This window comes from Bos indicus x Bos taurus, chromosome 1 (genome assembly GCF_003369695.1).
Source record: "Bos indicus x Bos taurus breed Angus x Brahman F1 hybrid chromosome 1, Bos_hybrid_MaternalHap_v2.0, whole genome shotgun sequence".
In the NCBI taxonomy this organism is placed as follows: Eukaryota; Metazoa; Chordata; class Mammalia; order Artiodactyla; family Bovidae; genus Bos; species Bos indicus x Bos taurus.
In genome coordinates this window covers 46,661,912-46,681,484 of record NC_040076.1, presented here as the reverse complement: position 1 = coordinate 46,681,484, position 19,573 = coordinate 46,661,912, and the positions used below count along the sequence as shown (strand labels likewise).

Here is a 19,573-nt window from a genome sequence, read left to right as displayed (position 1 = left end):
ATGGATTTGCTAATCCCTCTTGTCATTAACAGTGAGCAAGTATGTGGCACCCAGTTGAGGTTAGCATAAATACTGTGGTTATGTAACAACACAAATCTGGCAAGACATCATGACTACCATGCTCCAATCAGCACTTCTTATGAATATGCATTACAGAGAATCTTAATAAAATGCAGATTCTGATTCAGTAGATCTGGGATGAGGCCTCATTTTTGCATTTCTCACAAGTTCCCATGTGATGCCAGTGTTGTAAGTGAAAGGGAGAAGAATTTGCTACCTCAAAATATGCCTCCTGGGCAGAAGGACTATCTTAAGTTGATTAGTTTTAAGAAACAGCATACATAAGAGAATCCCTGAAAACAAGTGGAAGTTACTCTTCTCAAAGAGACATTTACATTTATAAGGGAACTCTCCATTTGTGTGTCTCCCTCTTCCTACCAGGAAGGAAGAGTAGAACAACTAGATCTTCAGAAACTCTTAAAAATGGAGGCTACTGACCTAAATCTGCATAACAACAATACTCTTGTTTGCTATGCTTTGCTTGATAATGTCCCATAGCCAGCTTCCCCTACATCTCTTTTATCTTTAACTGGAGATAGTATTTAAAGAGGTGACTTGGGCCATTTCAGGGAATTACTCAGTTTTTCTAAGTATCACCCATGAATATAGGAGGTTTTGTTGTTCAGTTGCCCAGTCGTATCCAACTCTTTGAGACCTCATGGACTGTAGCACACCAGGCCTCCCTGACCCTCACCATCTCCTGGAGTTTGCCCGAAGTTCATGTTCGTTGCATCAGTGATGCCATCCAGCCATCTTGTTCTCTGATGCCCTCTTCTCCTGCCCTCAATCTTTCTCAGCATCAGGGACTTTTCCAATGAGTTGGCTGTTTACATCAGATGAACAAAATACTGGAGCTTCAGCATCAGTCCTTCCAGGGAATATTCAGGGTTCATTTCCCTTAAGATTGACTGGTTTGATCTCCTTGCTGTTCAAGGGACTTTGAGGAGTCTTCTCCAGCACCACAGTTCAGAGGAATCAATTCTTTGGCGTTCTGCCTTCTTTATGGTCCAAATCTCCCAACCATATGTGACTGGGAAGACCACAGCCTTGTCTATACAGACCTTTGTCAGCAGAGTAATGTCTCTGCTTTTCAACACAGTGCCTAGGTTTGTCATCCCTTTCCTGACAAAAAGCAATCATTTTCTGATTTCATGGATGCAGTCACCATCCACAGTGATTTTAGAGCCCAAAAAGATTAACATGTTACGAAACTTTTGTTTGTTTTTCTTCTGTTAATCTCTCTTTTATTATAGGGGCCCTCACCTCAGGACTTAGAAGGGTAAAGGGAAAATTATTTTTTCTCCCCTACACAATACATTTTGATTACGCAGAAACAAATCCTTAGATGGGTTCCATCTGGTGGGATTAAGCACTCCCACCAAATTGTAAGATTTATATGCTTATAAGTGGGAGAGATTTAAATGGAAAAGGAACAGGAAAGAGAGAGACCCGAATAATGAAGGGGATGGGTGTGTGTCTCATTCACTTTCTTTCTGAGGAACTAACTAGTTTGAATTGCAATGAAAGAGCACTTGTGAAAGGCTTTGTGAGATTGAGCCCAAATAGGTCTACTTTAGTGCTCAGGTGGCCATGTGTGAAATAAAATTAGAAATAGAACCTTTTTCTCCTACATTACTCTACCCCATTCCACAATTCATAGCAGTTTAGTATCCAGAAGAGCAGGAACTTCACTTCAAATGGCAACTATTCCCTGAACACTGTTTGAAACAATTAAAGCAGACACTGGTGAGCTGGGTGAATCTATTGTGAGCAGACAAGGGCTCTGTGCAGTTGTGATGCAGGTATTCCTGTGAATATGATTGTCCCTGTATCAGTGGGTTTTAAGGTAGCATTAGTTTAAAACTGATCATAGAAACCAAAACCTATTCAATACAATCAGATCAGATCAGTCACTCAGTCATGTCCGACTCTTTGCAACCCCATGAATCGCAGCATGCCAGGCCTCCCTGTCCATCACCAACTCCTGGAGTTCACTCAGACTCACGTCCATCGAGTCAGTGATGTCATCCAGCCATCTCATCCTCTGTCGCCCCCTTCTCCTCCTGCCCCCAATCCCTCCCAGCATCAGAGTCTTTTCCAATGAGTCAACTCTTTGCATGAGGTGGCCAAAATACTGGAGTTTCAGCTTTAGCATCATTCCTTCCAAAGAAATCCCAGGGCTGATCTCCTTCAGAATGGACTGGTTGGATCTCCTTGCAGTCCAAGGGACTCTCAAGAGTCTTCTCCAACACCACAGGTCAAAAGCATCAATTCTTCAGTGCTCAGCCTTCTTCGCAGTCCAACTCTCACATCCATACACGACCACAGGAAAAACCATAGCCTTGACTAGACGAACCTTTGTTGGCAAAGTAATGTCTCTGCTTTTGAATATGCTATCTAGGTTGGTCATAACTTTCCTTCCAAGGAGTAAGCGTCTTTTAATTTCATGGCTGCAGTCACCATCTGTAGTGATTTTGGAGCCCAGAAAAATAAAGTCTGACACTGTTTCCACTGTTTCCCCATCTATTTCCGATGAAGTGGTGGGACCAGATGCCATGATCTTCGTTTTCTGAATGTTGAGCTTTTTTTTTCAATTTTTTTTCAATTTTTTTAATGTATTTTTTTAAATTTTATTTTATTTTTCAACTTTACAATATTGTGTTAGTTTTGCCAAATATCAAAATGAATCTGCCACAGGTATACATGTGTTCCCCATCCTGAACCCTCCTCCCTCCTCCCTCCCCATACCATCTCTCTGGGTCGTCCCAGTGCACCAGCCCCGAGCATCCAGTATCGTGCATCGAACCTGGACTGGCAACTCGTTTCATACATGATATGAATGTTGAGCTTTAAGCCAACTTTTTCACCCTCCACTTTCACTTTCATCAAGAGGCTTTTTAGCTCCTCTTCACTTTCTGCCATAAGGGTGGTGTCATCTGCATATCTGAGGTTATTGATATTTCTCCCAGCAATCTTGATTCCAGTTTGTGTTTCTTCCAGTCCAGTGTTTCTCATGATGTACTCTGCATATAAGTTAAATAAACAGGGTGACAATATACAGCCTTGATGAACTCCTTTTCCTATTTGGAACCAGTCTGTTGTTCCATGTCCAGTTCTAACTGTTGCTTCCTGATCTGCATACAAATTTCTCAAGAGGCAGATCAGGTGGTCTGGTATTCCCATCTCTTTCAGGATTTTCCACAGTTTATTGTGATCCACACAGTCAAAGGCTTTGGCATAGTCAATAAAGCAGAAATAGATGTTTTTCTGGAACTTTCTTGCTTTTTCCATGATCCAGCGGATGTTGGATATTCAATACAAGAGGAAGAGCCTTTTCTGTAAGCCGAAGAGTGCACTTTGTGAGTTCATGCCCAGTCACTAAGTCCTGTCTGACTCTGTGCAATCCCATGGACTATACCCAGCCAGGCTCCTCTGTCCATGGGATTTCCTAGGCAAGAAGACTGGAATGGGTTGCTGTTTGCTCCAGGCAATCTTCCCAACCCAGGGATCGAATTCAGGTCTCCTGCATTGGCAGGCAGATTCATTACCATTCGTTACCACCTGGAAGCCCCATGCTGCCTTATAGTGCCATAGAAATCTCACCTGGAAATACAGGACAGTCATCCCTCAATATCCATGTGGGGTTGACTTTAGAACCATCCTTGGATACCAAAATTAAATAAAAATCCACAAATGCTCAAATCCCTTAATTAAAATAGCGTGCATAGTATTTGCATATAGCCTACATGCACATCCTCCTGTATACTTTAAATCATTTTTAGATTACTTATGCTATGCTATGCTAAGTCACTTCAGTCGTGTCCGACTCTGTGTGACCCCATAGATGGCAGCCCACCAGGCTCCCCCGTCCCTGGGATTCTCCAGGCAAGAACACTGGAGTGGGTTGCCATTTCCTTCTCTAATGCATGAAAGTGAAAAGTGAAAGTGAAGTCACTCAGTTCTGTCTGACTCTTAGCGACCCAATGGATTGCAGCCTACCAGGCTCCTCAGTCCATGGGATTTTCCAGGCAAGAGTACTGGAGTAGGGTGCCAAATGTAAATTTTATGTAAGTAATTGTAAATGCTATGTAAATTATTTGTAAATATTTATTGGCATGCAGCAAATTCAAGTTTTACTTTTGGAACTTCATGGAATTTTTATTTTTTTTTCCTCAATATTTTCAACCCAAGTTTGGTTGAATCCACAGATGTGGACCTGTGGATACAGAGGGTCAACTCTATTTATTTCTTGTACTCCAATAGATGTTCCAAAACTATATAATCTTAGCAGATTATAAAAGTAATTTATATATTATTTCCATTTCTATCTCTATAAAATGAGAGTAGTGATATTTGACACCACATAAACTTTTTAAAAATTGCTTAGAAAACAGATGTTATTTGCGTGGTTTTAACTCATTTTTGAAAACTACTTCTCCTCCTGAGTTTTTATACAATATTAAGGTTTTGGTGCTAAAAAAGCAAGAAGTTTAAAGGGGTACTGATATTTTATCTACCCCAAATATCAGCAGTTGATGAAGATTTTAAAGTGGATGAGGAATTCAGGTTTCCTCTCTGTATTGAACAGGTACCTAGCCACCTCAATTTTCCACATCTGTTTTTCATTAGTGAGTGAAAGCTGTGGTTTGCAGGGTTGTAAGAAATGAATATACAGTCTCAGACTAACTGCAGACTTCTATGTGAACTTGCTGCTGCACATTCTTTGGAATTAGAAGAGTTCAGACTTTTTCAAGCAGAAGAAGGAATATAGGTTTTATTTACACAAGTAGAAGAAATAAAAAATTTCATGCAGTAAAGAACTTCATTATTAAAATAAAGAAAGGGAGGGACTCTGAATCGTTCAGTCAATGCACTTGCTGACGAATTCCTCTTCTCAACAGTGCACTTCATCACTGAAGATTAATCAGGATGTGATCAGCAATCGCTGTCTGGATTAGTTCTTCTGCAAAGTGAAAGCAGGCATCCTCTTCACAGCTTGGGGCCAAACACTACTGCTGTGTAGGAAAGAAGGAGTGCTGGCCTTTCTGATCTGCACAGAGGGCCAGAGCATATTCCCTGGAATAATTATCCCATTTTCCACCCTGGCTTTGGGCACAGAACAGTGCAATGGGCAAGCAAAGTTTAACACAAAATAGGACAGCTCATTTTGATTGACTCACCCAAGAAGTCTATCAATGAAATAAGCTGATTAACTATTGTATTTCCTGTGAAATACTGGTACTCATTCAAACAACAGGAATCCCTCAGAAGAAATGGAGTAGCCATCATGGTCAACGAAACAGTTCGAAATGCAGTACTTGGATGCAATGTCAAAAATGACAGAATGATCTCTGTTTCCAAGGCAAACTATTCAATATCACAGTAATCCAAGTCGACGCCTCAACCAGTAACGCTGAAAAAGCTGAAGTTGAATGGTTCTATGAAGACCTACAAGAACTTATAGAATTAACACCCAAAAAAGATGTCCTTTTCATTATAGGGAAATGGAATGCAAAAGTAGGAAGTCAAGAAACACCTGGAGTAACAGGCAAATTTGGCCTTGGAATACAGAATGAAGCAGGGCAAAGACTAATAGAGTTTTGCCAAGAAAATGCACTGGTCATAACAAACACCCTCTTCCAACAACACAAGAGAAGATTCTACATATGCACATCGCCAGGTGGTCAACACCAAAATCAGATAGAATATATTCTTTGCAGCCAAAGATGGAGAAGCTCTATACAGTCAACAAAAACAAGATGAGGAGCTGACTGTGGTTCAGATCGTAAACTCCTTATTGCCAAATTCAGACTAAAATTTAAGAAAGTAGGGAAAACCACTAGACCATTCAGGTATGAGCTAAATCAAACCCCTTATGATTATACAGTGGAAGTGAGAAATAGATTTAAGGGACTAGATCTGATAGATAGAGTGCCTGATGAACTATGGATGGAGGTTCATGACATTGTACAGGAGACAGGGATCAAGACCATCCCCATGGAAAAGAAATGCAAAAAGGCAAAATGGCTGTCTGGGGAGGCCTTACAAATAGCTGTGAAAAGAAGAGAAGTGAAAAGCAAAGGAAAAAAGGAAAGATATAAGCATCTGAATGCAGAGTTCCAAAGAATAGCAAGAAGAGATAAGAAAGCCTTCCTCAGCGATCAATGCAAAGAAATAGAGGAAAACAACAGAATGGGAAAGACTAGAGATCTCTTCAAGAAAATTAGAGATACCAAGGGAATATTTCATGCAAAGATGGACTCGATAAAGGACAGAAATGGACCTAACAGAAGCAGAAGATATTAAGAAGAGGTGGCAAGAATACACAGAAGAACTGTACAAAAAAGATCTTCACGACCCAGATAATCACGATGGTGTGATCACTCACCTAGAGCCAGATATCCTGGAATGTGAAGTCAAGTGGGCCTTAGAAAGTATAACTATGAACAAAGCTAGTGGAAGTGATGGAATTCCAGTAGAGCTATTTCAAATCCTGAAAGATGATGCTATGAAAGTGCTGCACTCAATATGCCAGCAAATTTGGAAAACTCAGCAGTGGCCACAGGACTGGAAAAGGTCAGTTTTCATTCCAGTCCCAAAGAAAGGCAGTGCCAAAGAATGCTCAAACTACCACACAATTGCACTCATCTCACACACCAGTAAAGAAATGCTCAAAATTCTCCAAGCTAGGCTTCAGCAATACGTGAACTGTGAACTTCCAGATGTTCAAGCTGGTTTTAGAAAAGGCAGAGGAACCAGAGACCAAATTGCCAACATCTGCTTGATCATGGAAAAAGCAAGAGAGTTCCAGAAAAACATCTATTTCTGCTTTATTGACTATGTCAAAGCCTGTGACTGTGTGGATCACAATAAACTGTGGGAAATTCTGAAAGAGATGGGAATAGCAGACCACCTGACCTGCCTCTTGAGAAATGTGTATGCAGGTCAGGAAGCAACAGTTAGAACTGGACATGGAACAACAGACTGGTTCCAAATAGGAAAAGGAGTACGTCAAGGCTGTATCTTGTCACCCTGCTTATTTAACTTATATTCAGAGTACATTATAAGAAATGCTGGGCTGGAGGAAGCACAAGCTGGAATCAAGATGACTGGGAGAAATATCAATAACCTCAGATATGCAGATGACACCACCCTTATGGCAGAAAGTGAAGAGGAACTAAAAAGCCTCTTGATGAAGGTGAAAGAGGAGAGTGAAAATGTTGGCTTAAAGCTCAACATTCAGAAAACGAAGATCATGGCGTCCAGTCCCATCACTTCAGGGGAAATAGATGAAGAAACAGTAGAAACAGTGTCAGACTTTATTTTTGGGGGGCTCCAAAATCACTGCAGATGGTGACTGCAGCCATGAAATTAAAAGACGCTTACTCCTTGGAAGGAAAGTTATGACCAACCTAGATAGCATATTCAAAAGCAAAGACATTACTTTGCCAACAAAGGTCCATCTAGTCAAGGCTACGGTTTTTCCTGTGGTCATGTATGGATGTGAGAGTTGGACTGTGAAGAAAGCTGAGTGCCGAATAAATGATGCTTTTGAACTGTGGTGTTGGAGAAGACTCTTGAGAGTCCCTTGGACTGCAAGGAGATCCAACCAGTCCATTCTGAAGGAGATCAGCCCTGGGGTTTCTTTGGAAGGAATGATGCTAAAGCTGAAACTCCAGTATTTTGGCCACCTCATGCGAAGAGTTGACTCATTGGAAAAGACTCTGATGCTGGGAGGGATTGTGGGCATGAGGAGAAGGGGACAACAGAGGATGAGGTGGCTGGATGACATCACTGACTCGATGGATGTGAGTCTGAGTAAACTCTGGGAGTTGGTGATGGACAGGGAGGCCTCTGCTATTCATGGGGTCGCAAAGAGTTGGATACAACTGAGCAACTGAACTAAACTGAATTAGGAAAAAAAGATTTCCTTAGTAAAGATGCTCCTGGATAAAAGCTAAATAAATTTTTCTACCACAGCATTTTTCAAATTCTTTAATATGGAAATTTCTATTGTGATTCTCCATTTACATGCTGTTTTTACCTTTCAGTTCAGTTCAGTTCAGTTCAGTCACTCAGTCATGTCTGACTCTTTGCGAGTCCATGGATTGCAGCACACCAGGCCTCCCTGTTATTCACCAACTCCCAGAGTTTACTCAAACTCATGTCCATTGAGCCAGTGATGCCATCCAACCATCTTATCCTCTATCTTCCCCTTCTCTTCCTGCCTTCAATCTTTCCCACCATCAGGGTCTTTTCAAATGAGTCAGCTCTTTGTATCAGGTGGCCAAAGAATTGGAGTTTCAGCTTCAGCATCAGGCCTTCCAATGAATATTCAGGGTTGATTTCCTTTAGGATGGACTGGTTAGATCTCCTTGCAGTCCAAGGGACTCTCAAGAGTCTTCTCCAACACCACAGTTCAAAAGCATCAATTCTTCAGTGCTCAGCTTTCCTTGTAGTCCAGCTCTCACATCCATACATGACTACAGGAAAAACCATAGCTTTGACTAGATGGACCTTTGTTGACAAAGTAATGTCTCTGATTTTTAATATCCTGTCTAGGTTGATCATAACTTTTGTTCCAAGGAGCAAGTGTCTTTGAATTTCATGGCTGCAGTCACCATCTGCAGTGATTTTGGAGCCTCTAGAAATAAAGGCTGTCACTGTTTCCATTGTTTCCCCAACTATTTTCCATGAAGTAATGGGACCATATGCCATGATCTTAGTTTTCTGAATGGTGAGTTAAACAAACTTTTTCCTCTCCTCTTCACTTTCATCAAGAGGCTCTTCAGTTCTTCTTTGCTTCCTGTCAGAACAGTGGTGTCATCTGCATATCTGAGGTTATTAGCAAATTTCACTTTTATTGGGATACAATTAATTGATTCAATTCCTAGGCAGGTTGATAAGAAGTCCGGAGTCCTAGAGGAAGAGAGAGGGATCTGGAATTCTCAAGGAGGAGAAAAGGACAAACATTTATTTTCTCTACATTCCTTAGTCTTAGTCACATAAAATGTTTTTTGTTTAAGCCCAGAGCAGATGATTACACAACAAAACAACTCAGCTTAAACTCTGTACTAAGGATCATATAACAACAATGTAGCCTTCTTGAGGAGAGTTTCTCCTTCTTGAAAACCTTCTGACTAATCCTGTTATCCTAAACTGTATTTTATGAGAGTTGGTCTGGTAAAATCTTTCTACTGTTAGTTCTAAACCTGTCATCTTAAAATGTAAATGGTGAGAGTGGGTCTAGTAAGATCTATACAGCCTTGAGACATTCTTTTGATTTACTGTAATAACCAATTAACCCTGCTTATTTAATTTATATGAAGAGTATATCATGAGAAACACTGGGCTGGAGGAAGCACAAGCTGGAATCAAGATTGCTGGGAGAAATATCAATAACCCCAGATATGCAGATGACACCACCCTTAGGGCAGAAAGTGAAGAAGAACTAAAGAGCCTCTTGATGAAAGTGAAAGAGGAGAGTGAAAAAATTGGCTTCAGAAAAACTAAGAAAATTCAGAAAAATTTCAGAAAACTAAGATCATGGCATCCAGTCTGATCACTTAATAGCAAATAGATGGGGAAACAGTGGAAACAGTGTCAGATTTTATTTTTGAGGGGCTCCAAAATCACTGCAGATGGTGATTGCAGCCATGATATTAAAAGACACTTACTCCTTGGGAGAAAAGTTATGACCAACCTAAATAGCATATTAAAAAGCAGAGACATTATTTTGTCAACAAAGGTACATCCAGTCAAGGCTATGGTTTTTCCAGTAGTTGTGTATGGATGTGAGAGTTGGACTATAAAGAAAGCTGAGAGCAGAAGAATTGATGCTTTTGACCTGTGGTGTTGGAGAAGACTCTTGAGAGTCCCTTGGACTGCAAGGAGTTCCAACCGTCCATCCTAAAGGAGATCAGTCCTGGGTGTTCATTGGAAGGACTGATGTTGAGGCTGAAACTCCAATCCTTTGGCCACCTGATGTGAAGATCTGACTCATTTGAAAAGACCCTAATGCCGGGAAAGATTGAGGGCAGGAGGAGAAGGGGACGACAGAGGATGAGATGGCTGGATGTCATCACTGACTCAATAGACATGAGTTTGTGTGAACTCTGCGAGTTGGTGATGGACAGGGAGGCCTGGTGTGCTGTGGTTCTTGGGGTCAAAAAGAGTCAGAAACGATTGAGTGAATAAACTGAACTGAACTGAATAACCAACTAAAAAAGTATATAGCTCCCTTGCTAAGACTAGTGAGTGGGGGACACTCTCTGTCCCCCTTTTGAAGTCTATATCAGAAGCTTTCTCTGTCCCTCTTCATACTTAAATAAAACCATGCTACACAAAAGCTCTTGAGTGATCAAGCCTGGTCTCTGGTCCCAAAGCTAAATCTTCTTTGGAAATCAAGAATCCAGCACCATTCACTGTAAGCTTTCTTTCCTAACTGACATACAACACCATATAAGTTTAAGGTTTACAGCATAATGAATTGACTTATATTAATTGTGAAATGATTATAAAAATAAATTTAAGTAATAAATTTAATATAAATACGACTGAGCAACTGATCTGATCTGATCTGATCTGAATATTGAGCCATCATTCATATAAATACCCAAAAAAAAAAAAAAAAACAAGGAAAAAGTGCTTTTTTTCCCTTGTAATGAGAAATTTTAGGACTTACTCTCTTAGCAATTTTTAATATATTTTAAATACACAACAGTGTAAACTATAATCTCATGTTTAACATTCAGTTCAGTTCAGTCATTCAGTCGTGTCTGACTCTTTGCCACCCCATGAATCACAGCACTCCAGGCCTCCCTGTTCATCACCAACTTCTGGAGTTCACCCAAACTCATGTGCATCGAGTCAGTGATGCCATCCAGCCATCTCATCCTCGGTTGTCCCCTTTTCCTCCTGCACCCAATCCCTCCCTGCATGAGTCTTTTCCAATGAGTCAACTCTTCACATGAGGTGGCCAAAGTATTGGAGTTTCAGCCTCAGCCTCAGTCCTTCCAATGAACATTACACCCCTAGTATTTACTTATCTTACAATGGGAAGTCTGTACCTTTTCACCACTCTCGTTCATTTTCCTATGTCCCCACCGCTGAGTCTGGTAACAAAAAATCTATTCTCATTTTCTATGAGCTTTGGTTTTGCCTTTTGGATTCTACCTATGAATGAGATCATGTAGATTTGTATTTCTCTGTATTGCATTTTGCTTAATATAATAACCTTTACAGCCCATCCATGTTATCACAAATGGCAGAATTTCCCTCCTTTTTATAGTTGAATTGTGCACATATGTGTGTGTGTGTATCTCACATCTTCTTCATCAATTCATCTATTGATAATCATTTCAATTGTTTCCATGTCTTGGCTATTTGTAAATAATGCTACAGTGAATATACAGGTACAGATGTCTCTTTGTCACAAAGATTTTATTTCCTTCACATAATATGCACAGAAATGGAATTGCTGGATTGTATGGTGGTACTGTTTTTACTTTCTTGAGGAATCTTTATAAAACTGTTTTCCGTAGGGGCTACACCAATTTACATTTCCATCAGTAGTGCCCAAGTATTCTTGTTTTTCCTACACTCTCACCAGCATTTGTTATCTATTGTCTCTTTCATAATACCGATTATGAAAAATGTAAGATAATATCTCATTGTGGTTTTGACTTGCATTTCCTTGAAGATTAGTGATATTGAGTATCTTTTCATGTGTTTCTTGGCCATCTATACAGCTTTTCTGAAAAAAATGTCCATTCATTTGTTTGCCCACTTATAATTGGATTGTTTGGTTTTCTACAGATAACATTTTTTAAACTTAGTGTTCAAAATTACTTTAAGCATCATGGTTTGATGAAAAGAGTTCTAGTTTTATATCTCTGACAATTGCTAGCTTCCCAATACTAGACAAATTCTAATTCTCAATCTTTGTATTGTAAAATGAAAATTAAAAACAGTTTTGTAGGTTTGTTTTAAGAAATAAAAGAGAAAATTATGTAATGTATTGTATTTACTCCTTCTTGGTGCTATTTCAAATAGAATACAAAATGACAAGTTATATAACACTAACATTCAGTTTCCTATGACTCATTAGTTCATCATAAAACAATGTCAGGTCACAAAGTTTCTGGTGTCATAAACCTAATCTTTTCCTTGATTGTGCCTTTATCATTACAGATTTCTTTAGGGACTTAGAAGCTCTAGCAGACTCTTATATACACCGTCTTCTAAAAAAGAGACTAGTGTACATTATTGCAGGAGCCAAAAAGACTTACCTGTATATTTCACTTTGGCAGCCAAATAATTCCTTGGTATTCGAAAAGTCAACTATGGTTTGAGTTTTATTCTTGGAAGAGCATAATTATAATGTCAGTGGGGCAAGAGTCTATTCCCTACTATTAGTTTGGATAGCCAAGAGTTAACTACCTTTAAAATTAAATGGTGTCCCTTTAAATTTAAAATAAATTAAACCATGATAGTTCCCTTGACTCAAGGATAAATGCCATGGAAATTAAAGAAAATAGTTCTAATATCATGAAACAGCAAAGGTCAGATAGGGTGAGATGATTACTCTCATCATTATTAACATTACTTTGCATTTAGATAGCTCCTTCCTTTGCCAGACTCATTCTCATTCTAGGCCTTTGCTTAGTATCTGAGCAGCTTGTGGAACTCTTGATGACATCAAGGGTGATCTTGATGTGGAAGAGAAGCCACAAGTCAAGAGGGAAGTGAGCAATTAACCTTCAGGCTTTATTTATTCACTCTGATCTTCTTTTGCAAGCAATCTGCAAAAATGGGTTTAAAAACTGGGCTGCAAAAATTCTTGAAAAGAATATCCATATAACTAAAGCCTCTCTTGGGCTTTCTAATTTATCTGAATTTTAGATACTTTTTAATATAAATTTTAAATTGCAACAATATGTGTTTGTATATGCATAGGTTTGGGAAGTTTGGATACTTGTCTAAGCCCACCAGAAATAAAAATGCAAAAATGTGTAAGAACAAATACAAATTTTAATTTTCCCTGTTGAAAATAAAGAGATCATTTTAAATCAGAAAACACATAAGTACTTTCTCATCTTCGTGAAATGTATATAAATTCTTTTGAAAATTAGCTTTATGACTGAGGGACTTCTTTCTCAAGGACTTGGGAACTATCTCTTAGAAATATAAACATCAAGGAAAGTAGTACCCTTATATCACAGTTTGGGAAGGCTGGGAGCCTAACTTCAGTTGGAACCTTGCTTCAAATTGCAAAAGTACCTCCTTTCATAAAGATGTGAGAATTTTATTTTTTCTCTGGATAAAGCTAATACACTAGCATGAATGGTCACTCCAATAACCAGGTAAATTTAGGATGAACTATACATGACAAATGGTGCTGCCAAGCCCTCTTACTTTAGGACAGTTATTACTTATTTTGAAAATATGCATATAATTTGTTGTCTCTGCTTGACTATGTAAAAGAGTGAGACTCCTTTCTGCCTTTGCAAACTTTCAGTGAATTGCCTGTATTGAATATCCTATTCTGGTTTAATGCTAATTCAATGAGTGTTTTCATATCTTCCATGTTAGTGGAAAGGATTTCTGGGTTGGGAGAAGATTTTGTTTTTAGTTATATTTCCTTAATACATGATTATGCTTTTGACTGGAATAATGGACTCAATAATCTAACACATTATTGTCAATTGTTCTCAATCAAAATGCATATGAGACTCACCTGCAGGATTTTTTAAAAATGCCCAGTACCACGTTCAGAGATTCTGACACTTCATATCGGGGGTAAGGGCTTCCCTGGTTGCTCAGTCAGTGAAGAATCTGCCCGCAATGCAGGAGAGCTGGGTTCAATCCCTGGGTTGGGAAGATCCCCTGGAGAAGGCATGGCAAGCCACTCCAGTATTCTTGCTTGGAGAATCCCCATGGACAGAGGAGCCTGATGGGCTGCAGTCCATGGAGTCGCAAACAGTCAGACATGACTGAGCAACTAAGCACAGCACAGCACATCTGGGGTGAAGTGATGAAGTCCAAACATAACAACTATCTCAGCTGATTTTGATGCTGGTGATCTGCAAGTACTACTGTAGATGGAAGCTTCCACATCATTTTTAAAATTTACCGCATTAAAAAAAAAAATGGTGACTTCCCTGGTGGCTCAGATAGTAAAGCATCTGCCTACAATGTGTGAGACCCGGGTTTGATCCCTGGGTTGGGAAGATCTCCTGCAGAAGAAAATAGCAAAGCACTCCAGTATCCTTGCCTGGAAAATCCCATGGACAGAGAAACCTGGTAGGCTATAGACCATAGGGTTGCAAAGAGTCGGACACAACTGAGCGACTTCACTTTCACTTTCACATGAAAAATACTTCCTTTTGCTGTCCTAGTCACTCCTTGGCTCATTTACATGTTCAATTTACCTTTACAAGTATAATAACTACAACATCAGCTGTATTCTCTCTACTGAGCAATCTTCCTACATTTTGGCTTTCTTTTCCATCCATAATAGATTAAGACTTGACTACCCTTCCCAGGCCTCGGCCAGGCCTATGGCCCCTCCCTCTCTGAGGGCTTAAGCCTCCGACTTCACTGAGGAGATGAACACAATTAAAACCTCTCAACTTCTCAGCCTGTATCTTTTATCTCTCTTCTTTCCTAAATCAAGTAAATAGCTACCACTTTTCCAAAGTGAACTCCTACCCACCTGTACCTTTGATCTCTTCCATATTTACTTTCCTCATTACATGAAGTATTTCTTTGTTAGTATTCCAATCTCTGAATACTTTCCCTTTGCTCATGTATATACTTTGTTAGTATTTTTTTTGTTAGTATCCCCAGTCTCTGAATATTTCTCCTTTGCTGATTCATATTCTTATGTAATAGATTAGGTGTCTCTAGTGCTCTAATCCCCAAATCCTTTTTTTTTCACTTAATTGCTGGCTCAGCTTATTCCCCCTCTTTTCTTTACCACCAAAGTTATTTAAAGAGTAATGTATTTCCACACCTTTCCTTCTGCCTTCTCCTGTCTCTCATTCATTGCTCACTCGCTGCACGGGGATTCAACTCTCACACAGCTTTTTTCCGTTTTCAGCCTCTCTCCTCAAACCAGGTCTGTATTTCCTATTTCTGGATAGAGGCTGCCTCTCTACATTCTAAAAGTACTTCAAAGTCATTCTTTTCAAATCCAAACTTCCTTTCTAAAACATGTAAATGCCCTATGCTTTCAGTGTTAGTTAACAGTATCAACATTCAATTATTCAATTTCAAAATACCCTCTGGTCTTCTCCTTGGCTCACCTCCCAAATCAAATCAGTTCTCAAGTTCTGATGTATCCACCACAAAATACTTATCTCTGAATAGCTGCCTCCTTATACTGCTTCCCTTGCCATAGCTTCGTGACATTTCTCTCTGCCTCTGCTGCTGCTGCTGTTGCTGCTAAGTCGCTTCAGTCGTGTCCAACTCTGTGTGATCCCATAGACGGCAGCCTACCAGGCTCTGCCATCCCTGGGATTCTCCAGGCAAGAACACTGGAGTGGGTTGCCATTTCCTTCTCCAATGCATGAAAGTGAAAAGTGAAAGTGAAGTCGCTCAGTCGTGTCCAACTCTTAGCGACGCTATGGACTGCAGCCCACCAGGCTCCTCCATCCATGGGATTTTCCAGGCAAGAGTACTGGAGTGGGGTACCATTGCCTTCTCTGCTCTCTGCCTCTAGTCTCTTCTAACTTGATTCTGTCTTTCACATTTTCCCCCAATGTCTACTTTCTCAAATAAAATGTGACCATATAAAATCCTTAAAAAGGTGTGTTTAAAAAGATGCAATGGCTCTTCACTGCCTACAAAATAAAGTTGAAACACTTTCATTACACAAATTACTTTTGCCCAAACAACTGAACCTGCATTTATTTATTCAAACCTCTAGCTCTAATAAGTTAACAGGTTATATAGGGAAAGAGGAGTATGTTAAATGACACAAAGGAGTTACACTCAACCAGATCCAAAGTGTTGGAATTCTAAGAAACAAATGACCAAGTTACTTACAGAGATAAATGGCATTTTAGGAAAGCTAAGGCATGCTATATATTAAAACAGACTCAAGAAATACATCAACAAATGTACCGTATTGATTTAGAGGCAACTTGACTGAATATTGAGTGATATTAAGGAATTATTATTAAGTTTGTTAAACAAATAAGTGTAATGATTTTAAAGTTCTTGTCACTTATATATAATGAAACATGAATAATTAATTTATTTTAAATATTTTAGGGATGGGAGTAGTAGGAAAGACATATGAAACAAAATTTATAAATGCTGACAACTGATGAAGCTGGATGATTACTATGGGTGTGTGTTTTTGTTTTTGTTTTTTTACTAATCTCTACTTTTGAATATGTTTTAAATTTTCTATAGTAAAACAGTTAAAAAAAAATCCTATCATTTGTGTACTCAAAATTATTAAGAACCCTGCCTGAACTTACCTTTGTATACTTGCTTTTAGACATTCCCCATCCTGAACTCCTTATTTTACTTAACCTACCAAATAGTCTCCTACTAGATCTGGGCTTATGAAGATATTTCTACATATTCTTTCTTTATTCTGGAGCAAGCCAGATTACCTGTGTTCAATACTTCACATCAACTAAATAACTACCTACTGATTGCTCTGTGTAGATGTGCTGTTGCTCTGCTGTGCTCCAAACATAGGAGCATGTAAAACATGACAGAATGTATCTCAGTTTGCAATACATATGTAGAAAAATAGTTTCAGATTACCTAATCCTTTTTTTGTAAATATTGAACTATGGCTCTATAACTTCAGCTGATATAAAAAGATGAATACTTAAGTGAAACCTTAAATTACCTCTAAAAAAATGCAGATTTTAACAACCTGTGGGACACATCCATCAAGATGGTCAAAGTCTCATGTCTGTCAAAATATTAATGGATTGCTTGAAATGCATTCTGAAGCTGGCCTGTGTATTTTGGTGACCAACATTTCATTGGAAGAGTATTTTGTTTGAGTACTATATAATATTTCACAATCATTTTCTAAGTATTCTTCCTAAATAAATCTATTAGAATATAATGGAAATTTTTAAAGTCTGAATTAATTTATGTGAAAAAATCCATCAAGTAGACAAACTTTGAATGACATTAGCCTCTCCCAATTTTATGAATCATTAGCTAATATTTTTCACATCTGTGAGCAGCCATTATAATAATATAAACTAATACAATGAACATTTTATATGTTAATATGGTTATAAATTACAACTTCAGAAAAATGTCTTTTGTCATTTTCCATTTGTTAATATCCACTTAATAAAGACAGATATCCCCCTCATTTTACATATGCATTTAAATGATTTTCTATTTAAACATAATCACTCTCTACAGATACAATTAGAGAAAAGATTGGTTTCAGACTTACCAGGAAATCTACTGTGGAGATTGGCATCACAATTGTAGCCATTGAACTGAGCAGACCCTGGAAGCACTCTAGTTGTTAGTAGCAACAGCAACCATATCTGTTCCATTGCAAAACCTAGAAAAGAGTTATTTTTCATGTGGACATCACCAGCCTTCACTCTTACTTGCTGGGAAGACTGAGGCTGATCTCAACTCATTCTTTGACTTCAGTTTGCCAAGTATAACAAAGCTATACTTTTGTAGTAGAAGAGCTAAGATATAAATCAAAACATTTGTAAATGAAAGATTTTTATTATAAATAGGAAGAACTCAAACCAAGTATTTGGTAGAGTAGAACAGCATAGCAAAGGAGACTGATGATGTGGAGGCAACGATACCATTTAAAGTAGAATATCCATAGTCTGAGGGATTTAACCCCCAAGAGTCGATTTTCAGAGAATCCTCAATGCTATTAATGAACAAATAATGTCAAGAAATCTTTCTTCTCAGCAAAGGAATCCCAGGATATTGATATTTCTCAAAATCGATGGTTTATATATCATTTTCTCAGGAAACAAAGGAATAAAGCAAAGGGAGAACAGAAAAATACTGTGTGTGGAATAATATTATGGTTCCTCCAGTGACTGCTCATTAGTGGATGATATCTGATATAGAATTATGAAAACCTTGAATTCTTAGAAGAGTATAATAGAAATTGTCTATGTGTTGAACAAATAAATATAAATTGACTTTAATACTTAAATACCAGTAAGCCTGATGTTTAAATTTTTTTTCCTAAGTCTTTTACTGGCCTTATAGAATTAAAATATCTTCTAGAAATGCCAGCTTGTTATCAGAGCACAGTCTGTGCATTGGGAAAATAATTCTTTTGGGTTGGTGGTTTTGATCTGTGAATAAAAAACAAAAATAAAATAAAATTGTAAATAGCTTACTCAAATAATTTATTGCATGTTTAAAGCTTTTGGGTTTGGGGGAATAATAACGTCTAAGCTGTTCTTAATGATCTGCCCTTAGATGACCAAGCATAGCCTTTAGCAAAAGGAAGGAAATACATCTTGCTTTTGAATCATGTTTTTAGTATAACATGTTTATTATTAACAAAGTCACATTGGTGAGGATGTGGGAAAGGAAAGCACAAGTTTCTTCCCAAAAATAAACAGAAAAAAATATTAATTCAACAGGAGCTTCCTTCTTTGTCACTGTCACTTACCACTCAGACACAAACCTAATGACTTTTGGAAGAACAACCATATACCTGATCTGGTAGGACACTCTATAACAAAAGGCTCACACAAATGGCTGACCTAGACCCTGGGGTCTCTTGACCACACCTATGCCTTCAATGTCTAGCTCCTCGGGACATTTCAGATAGACTACAACAGCCTTGTTCTTTTGGAGTCTACAGAAGATTGTTAGGAAAGACAGCAGCTTATGCCTGAAAGGTACATCCCACCACACACACAGTGAAGTCTCCACAACTTCCTGCTCATGATGAATTCCATTAATTGCTAGAAGGCACTGGAGACACACACTGTTATCTCTCTATCTAGAGAGGTCTCCCAGCCTGAGGGACTCAGGAATTTTCATTGGCAAGTCATTTTTATTATTCAGAAATGCTTTCTAGCTTTTATATTCTCCCACAGGAGAAAAATAATATTTATTGAGTGGATGCTGTATACAAAGAAAGCAGTGTATTGCCAGATAATTTTCCTATAGTCCCTCATTCATATATAAACATCAGGTGTTTATAACCTGATGATATTGAATTTACTACTCTGTGTACTGAAAAAGAAAAATAAGTCTCAGGATACTAAAGTGACATGGAAAACAAGTGGAGGGACTAGAGTTCAACTCCAGATCTTTCTGATGAGAGTTTGCTGCATAAGCTACCTAAACATCATCTGTTATTAAATATATTTAGTGTTATTTTGGTTGCCATTTATCATCATTTGTTTTTGTTGTTTTTTTTTTTTAGCTTTTAAAATTGTGTACCCTTTAATAAATCTTTTTATATAAAAACAAATTCTTATGTAGTGAATGCAATTTGTTTAATAGATGTATTTTATAATAT

At 38.3% G+C, this 19,573-nt stretch overlaps 1 protein-coding gene across 1 annotated transcript in view; it reads right to left on the bottom strand.

The window, feature by feature from the left end:
* The window catches only part of ZPLD1 (zona pellucida like domain containing 1), a 51,595-nt gene extending 33,986 nt beyond the window's left edge, over positions 1-17,609 (bottom strand). Inside the window, exon 1 of the mRNA XM_027552117.1 lies at positions 17,504-17,609. Within this exon, the coding sequence (XP_027407918.1) occupies positions 17,504-17,609 (106 nt within the window). The remainder of the gene's footprint in view (positions 1-17,503) is intronic.
* Positions 17,610-19,573: the final 1,964 nt, after the last annotated feature.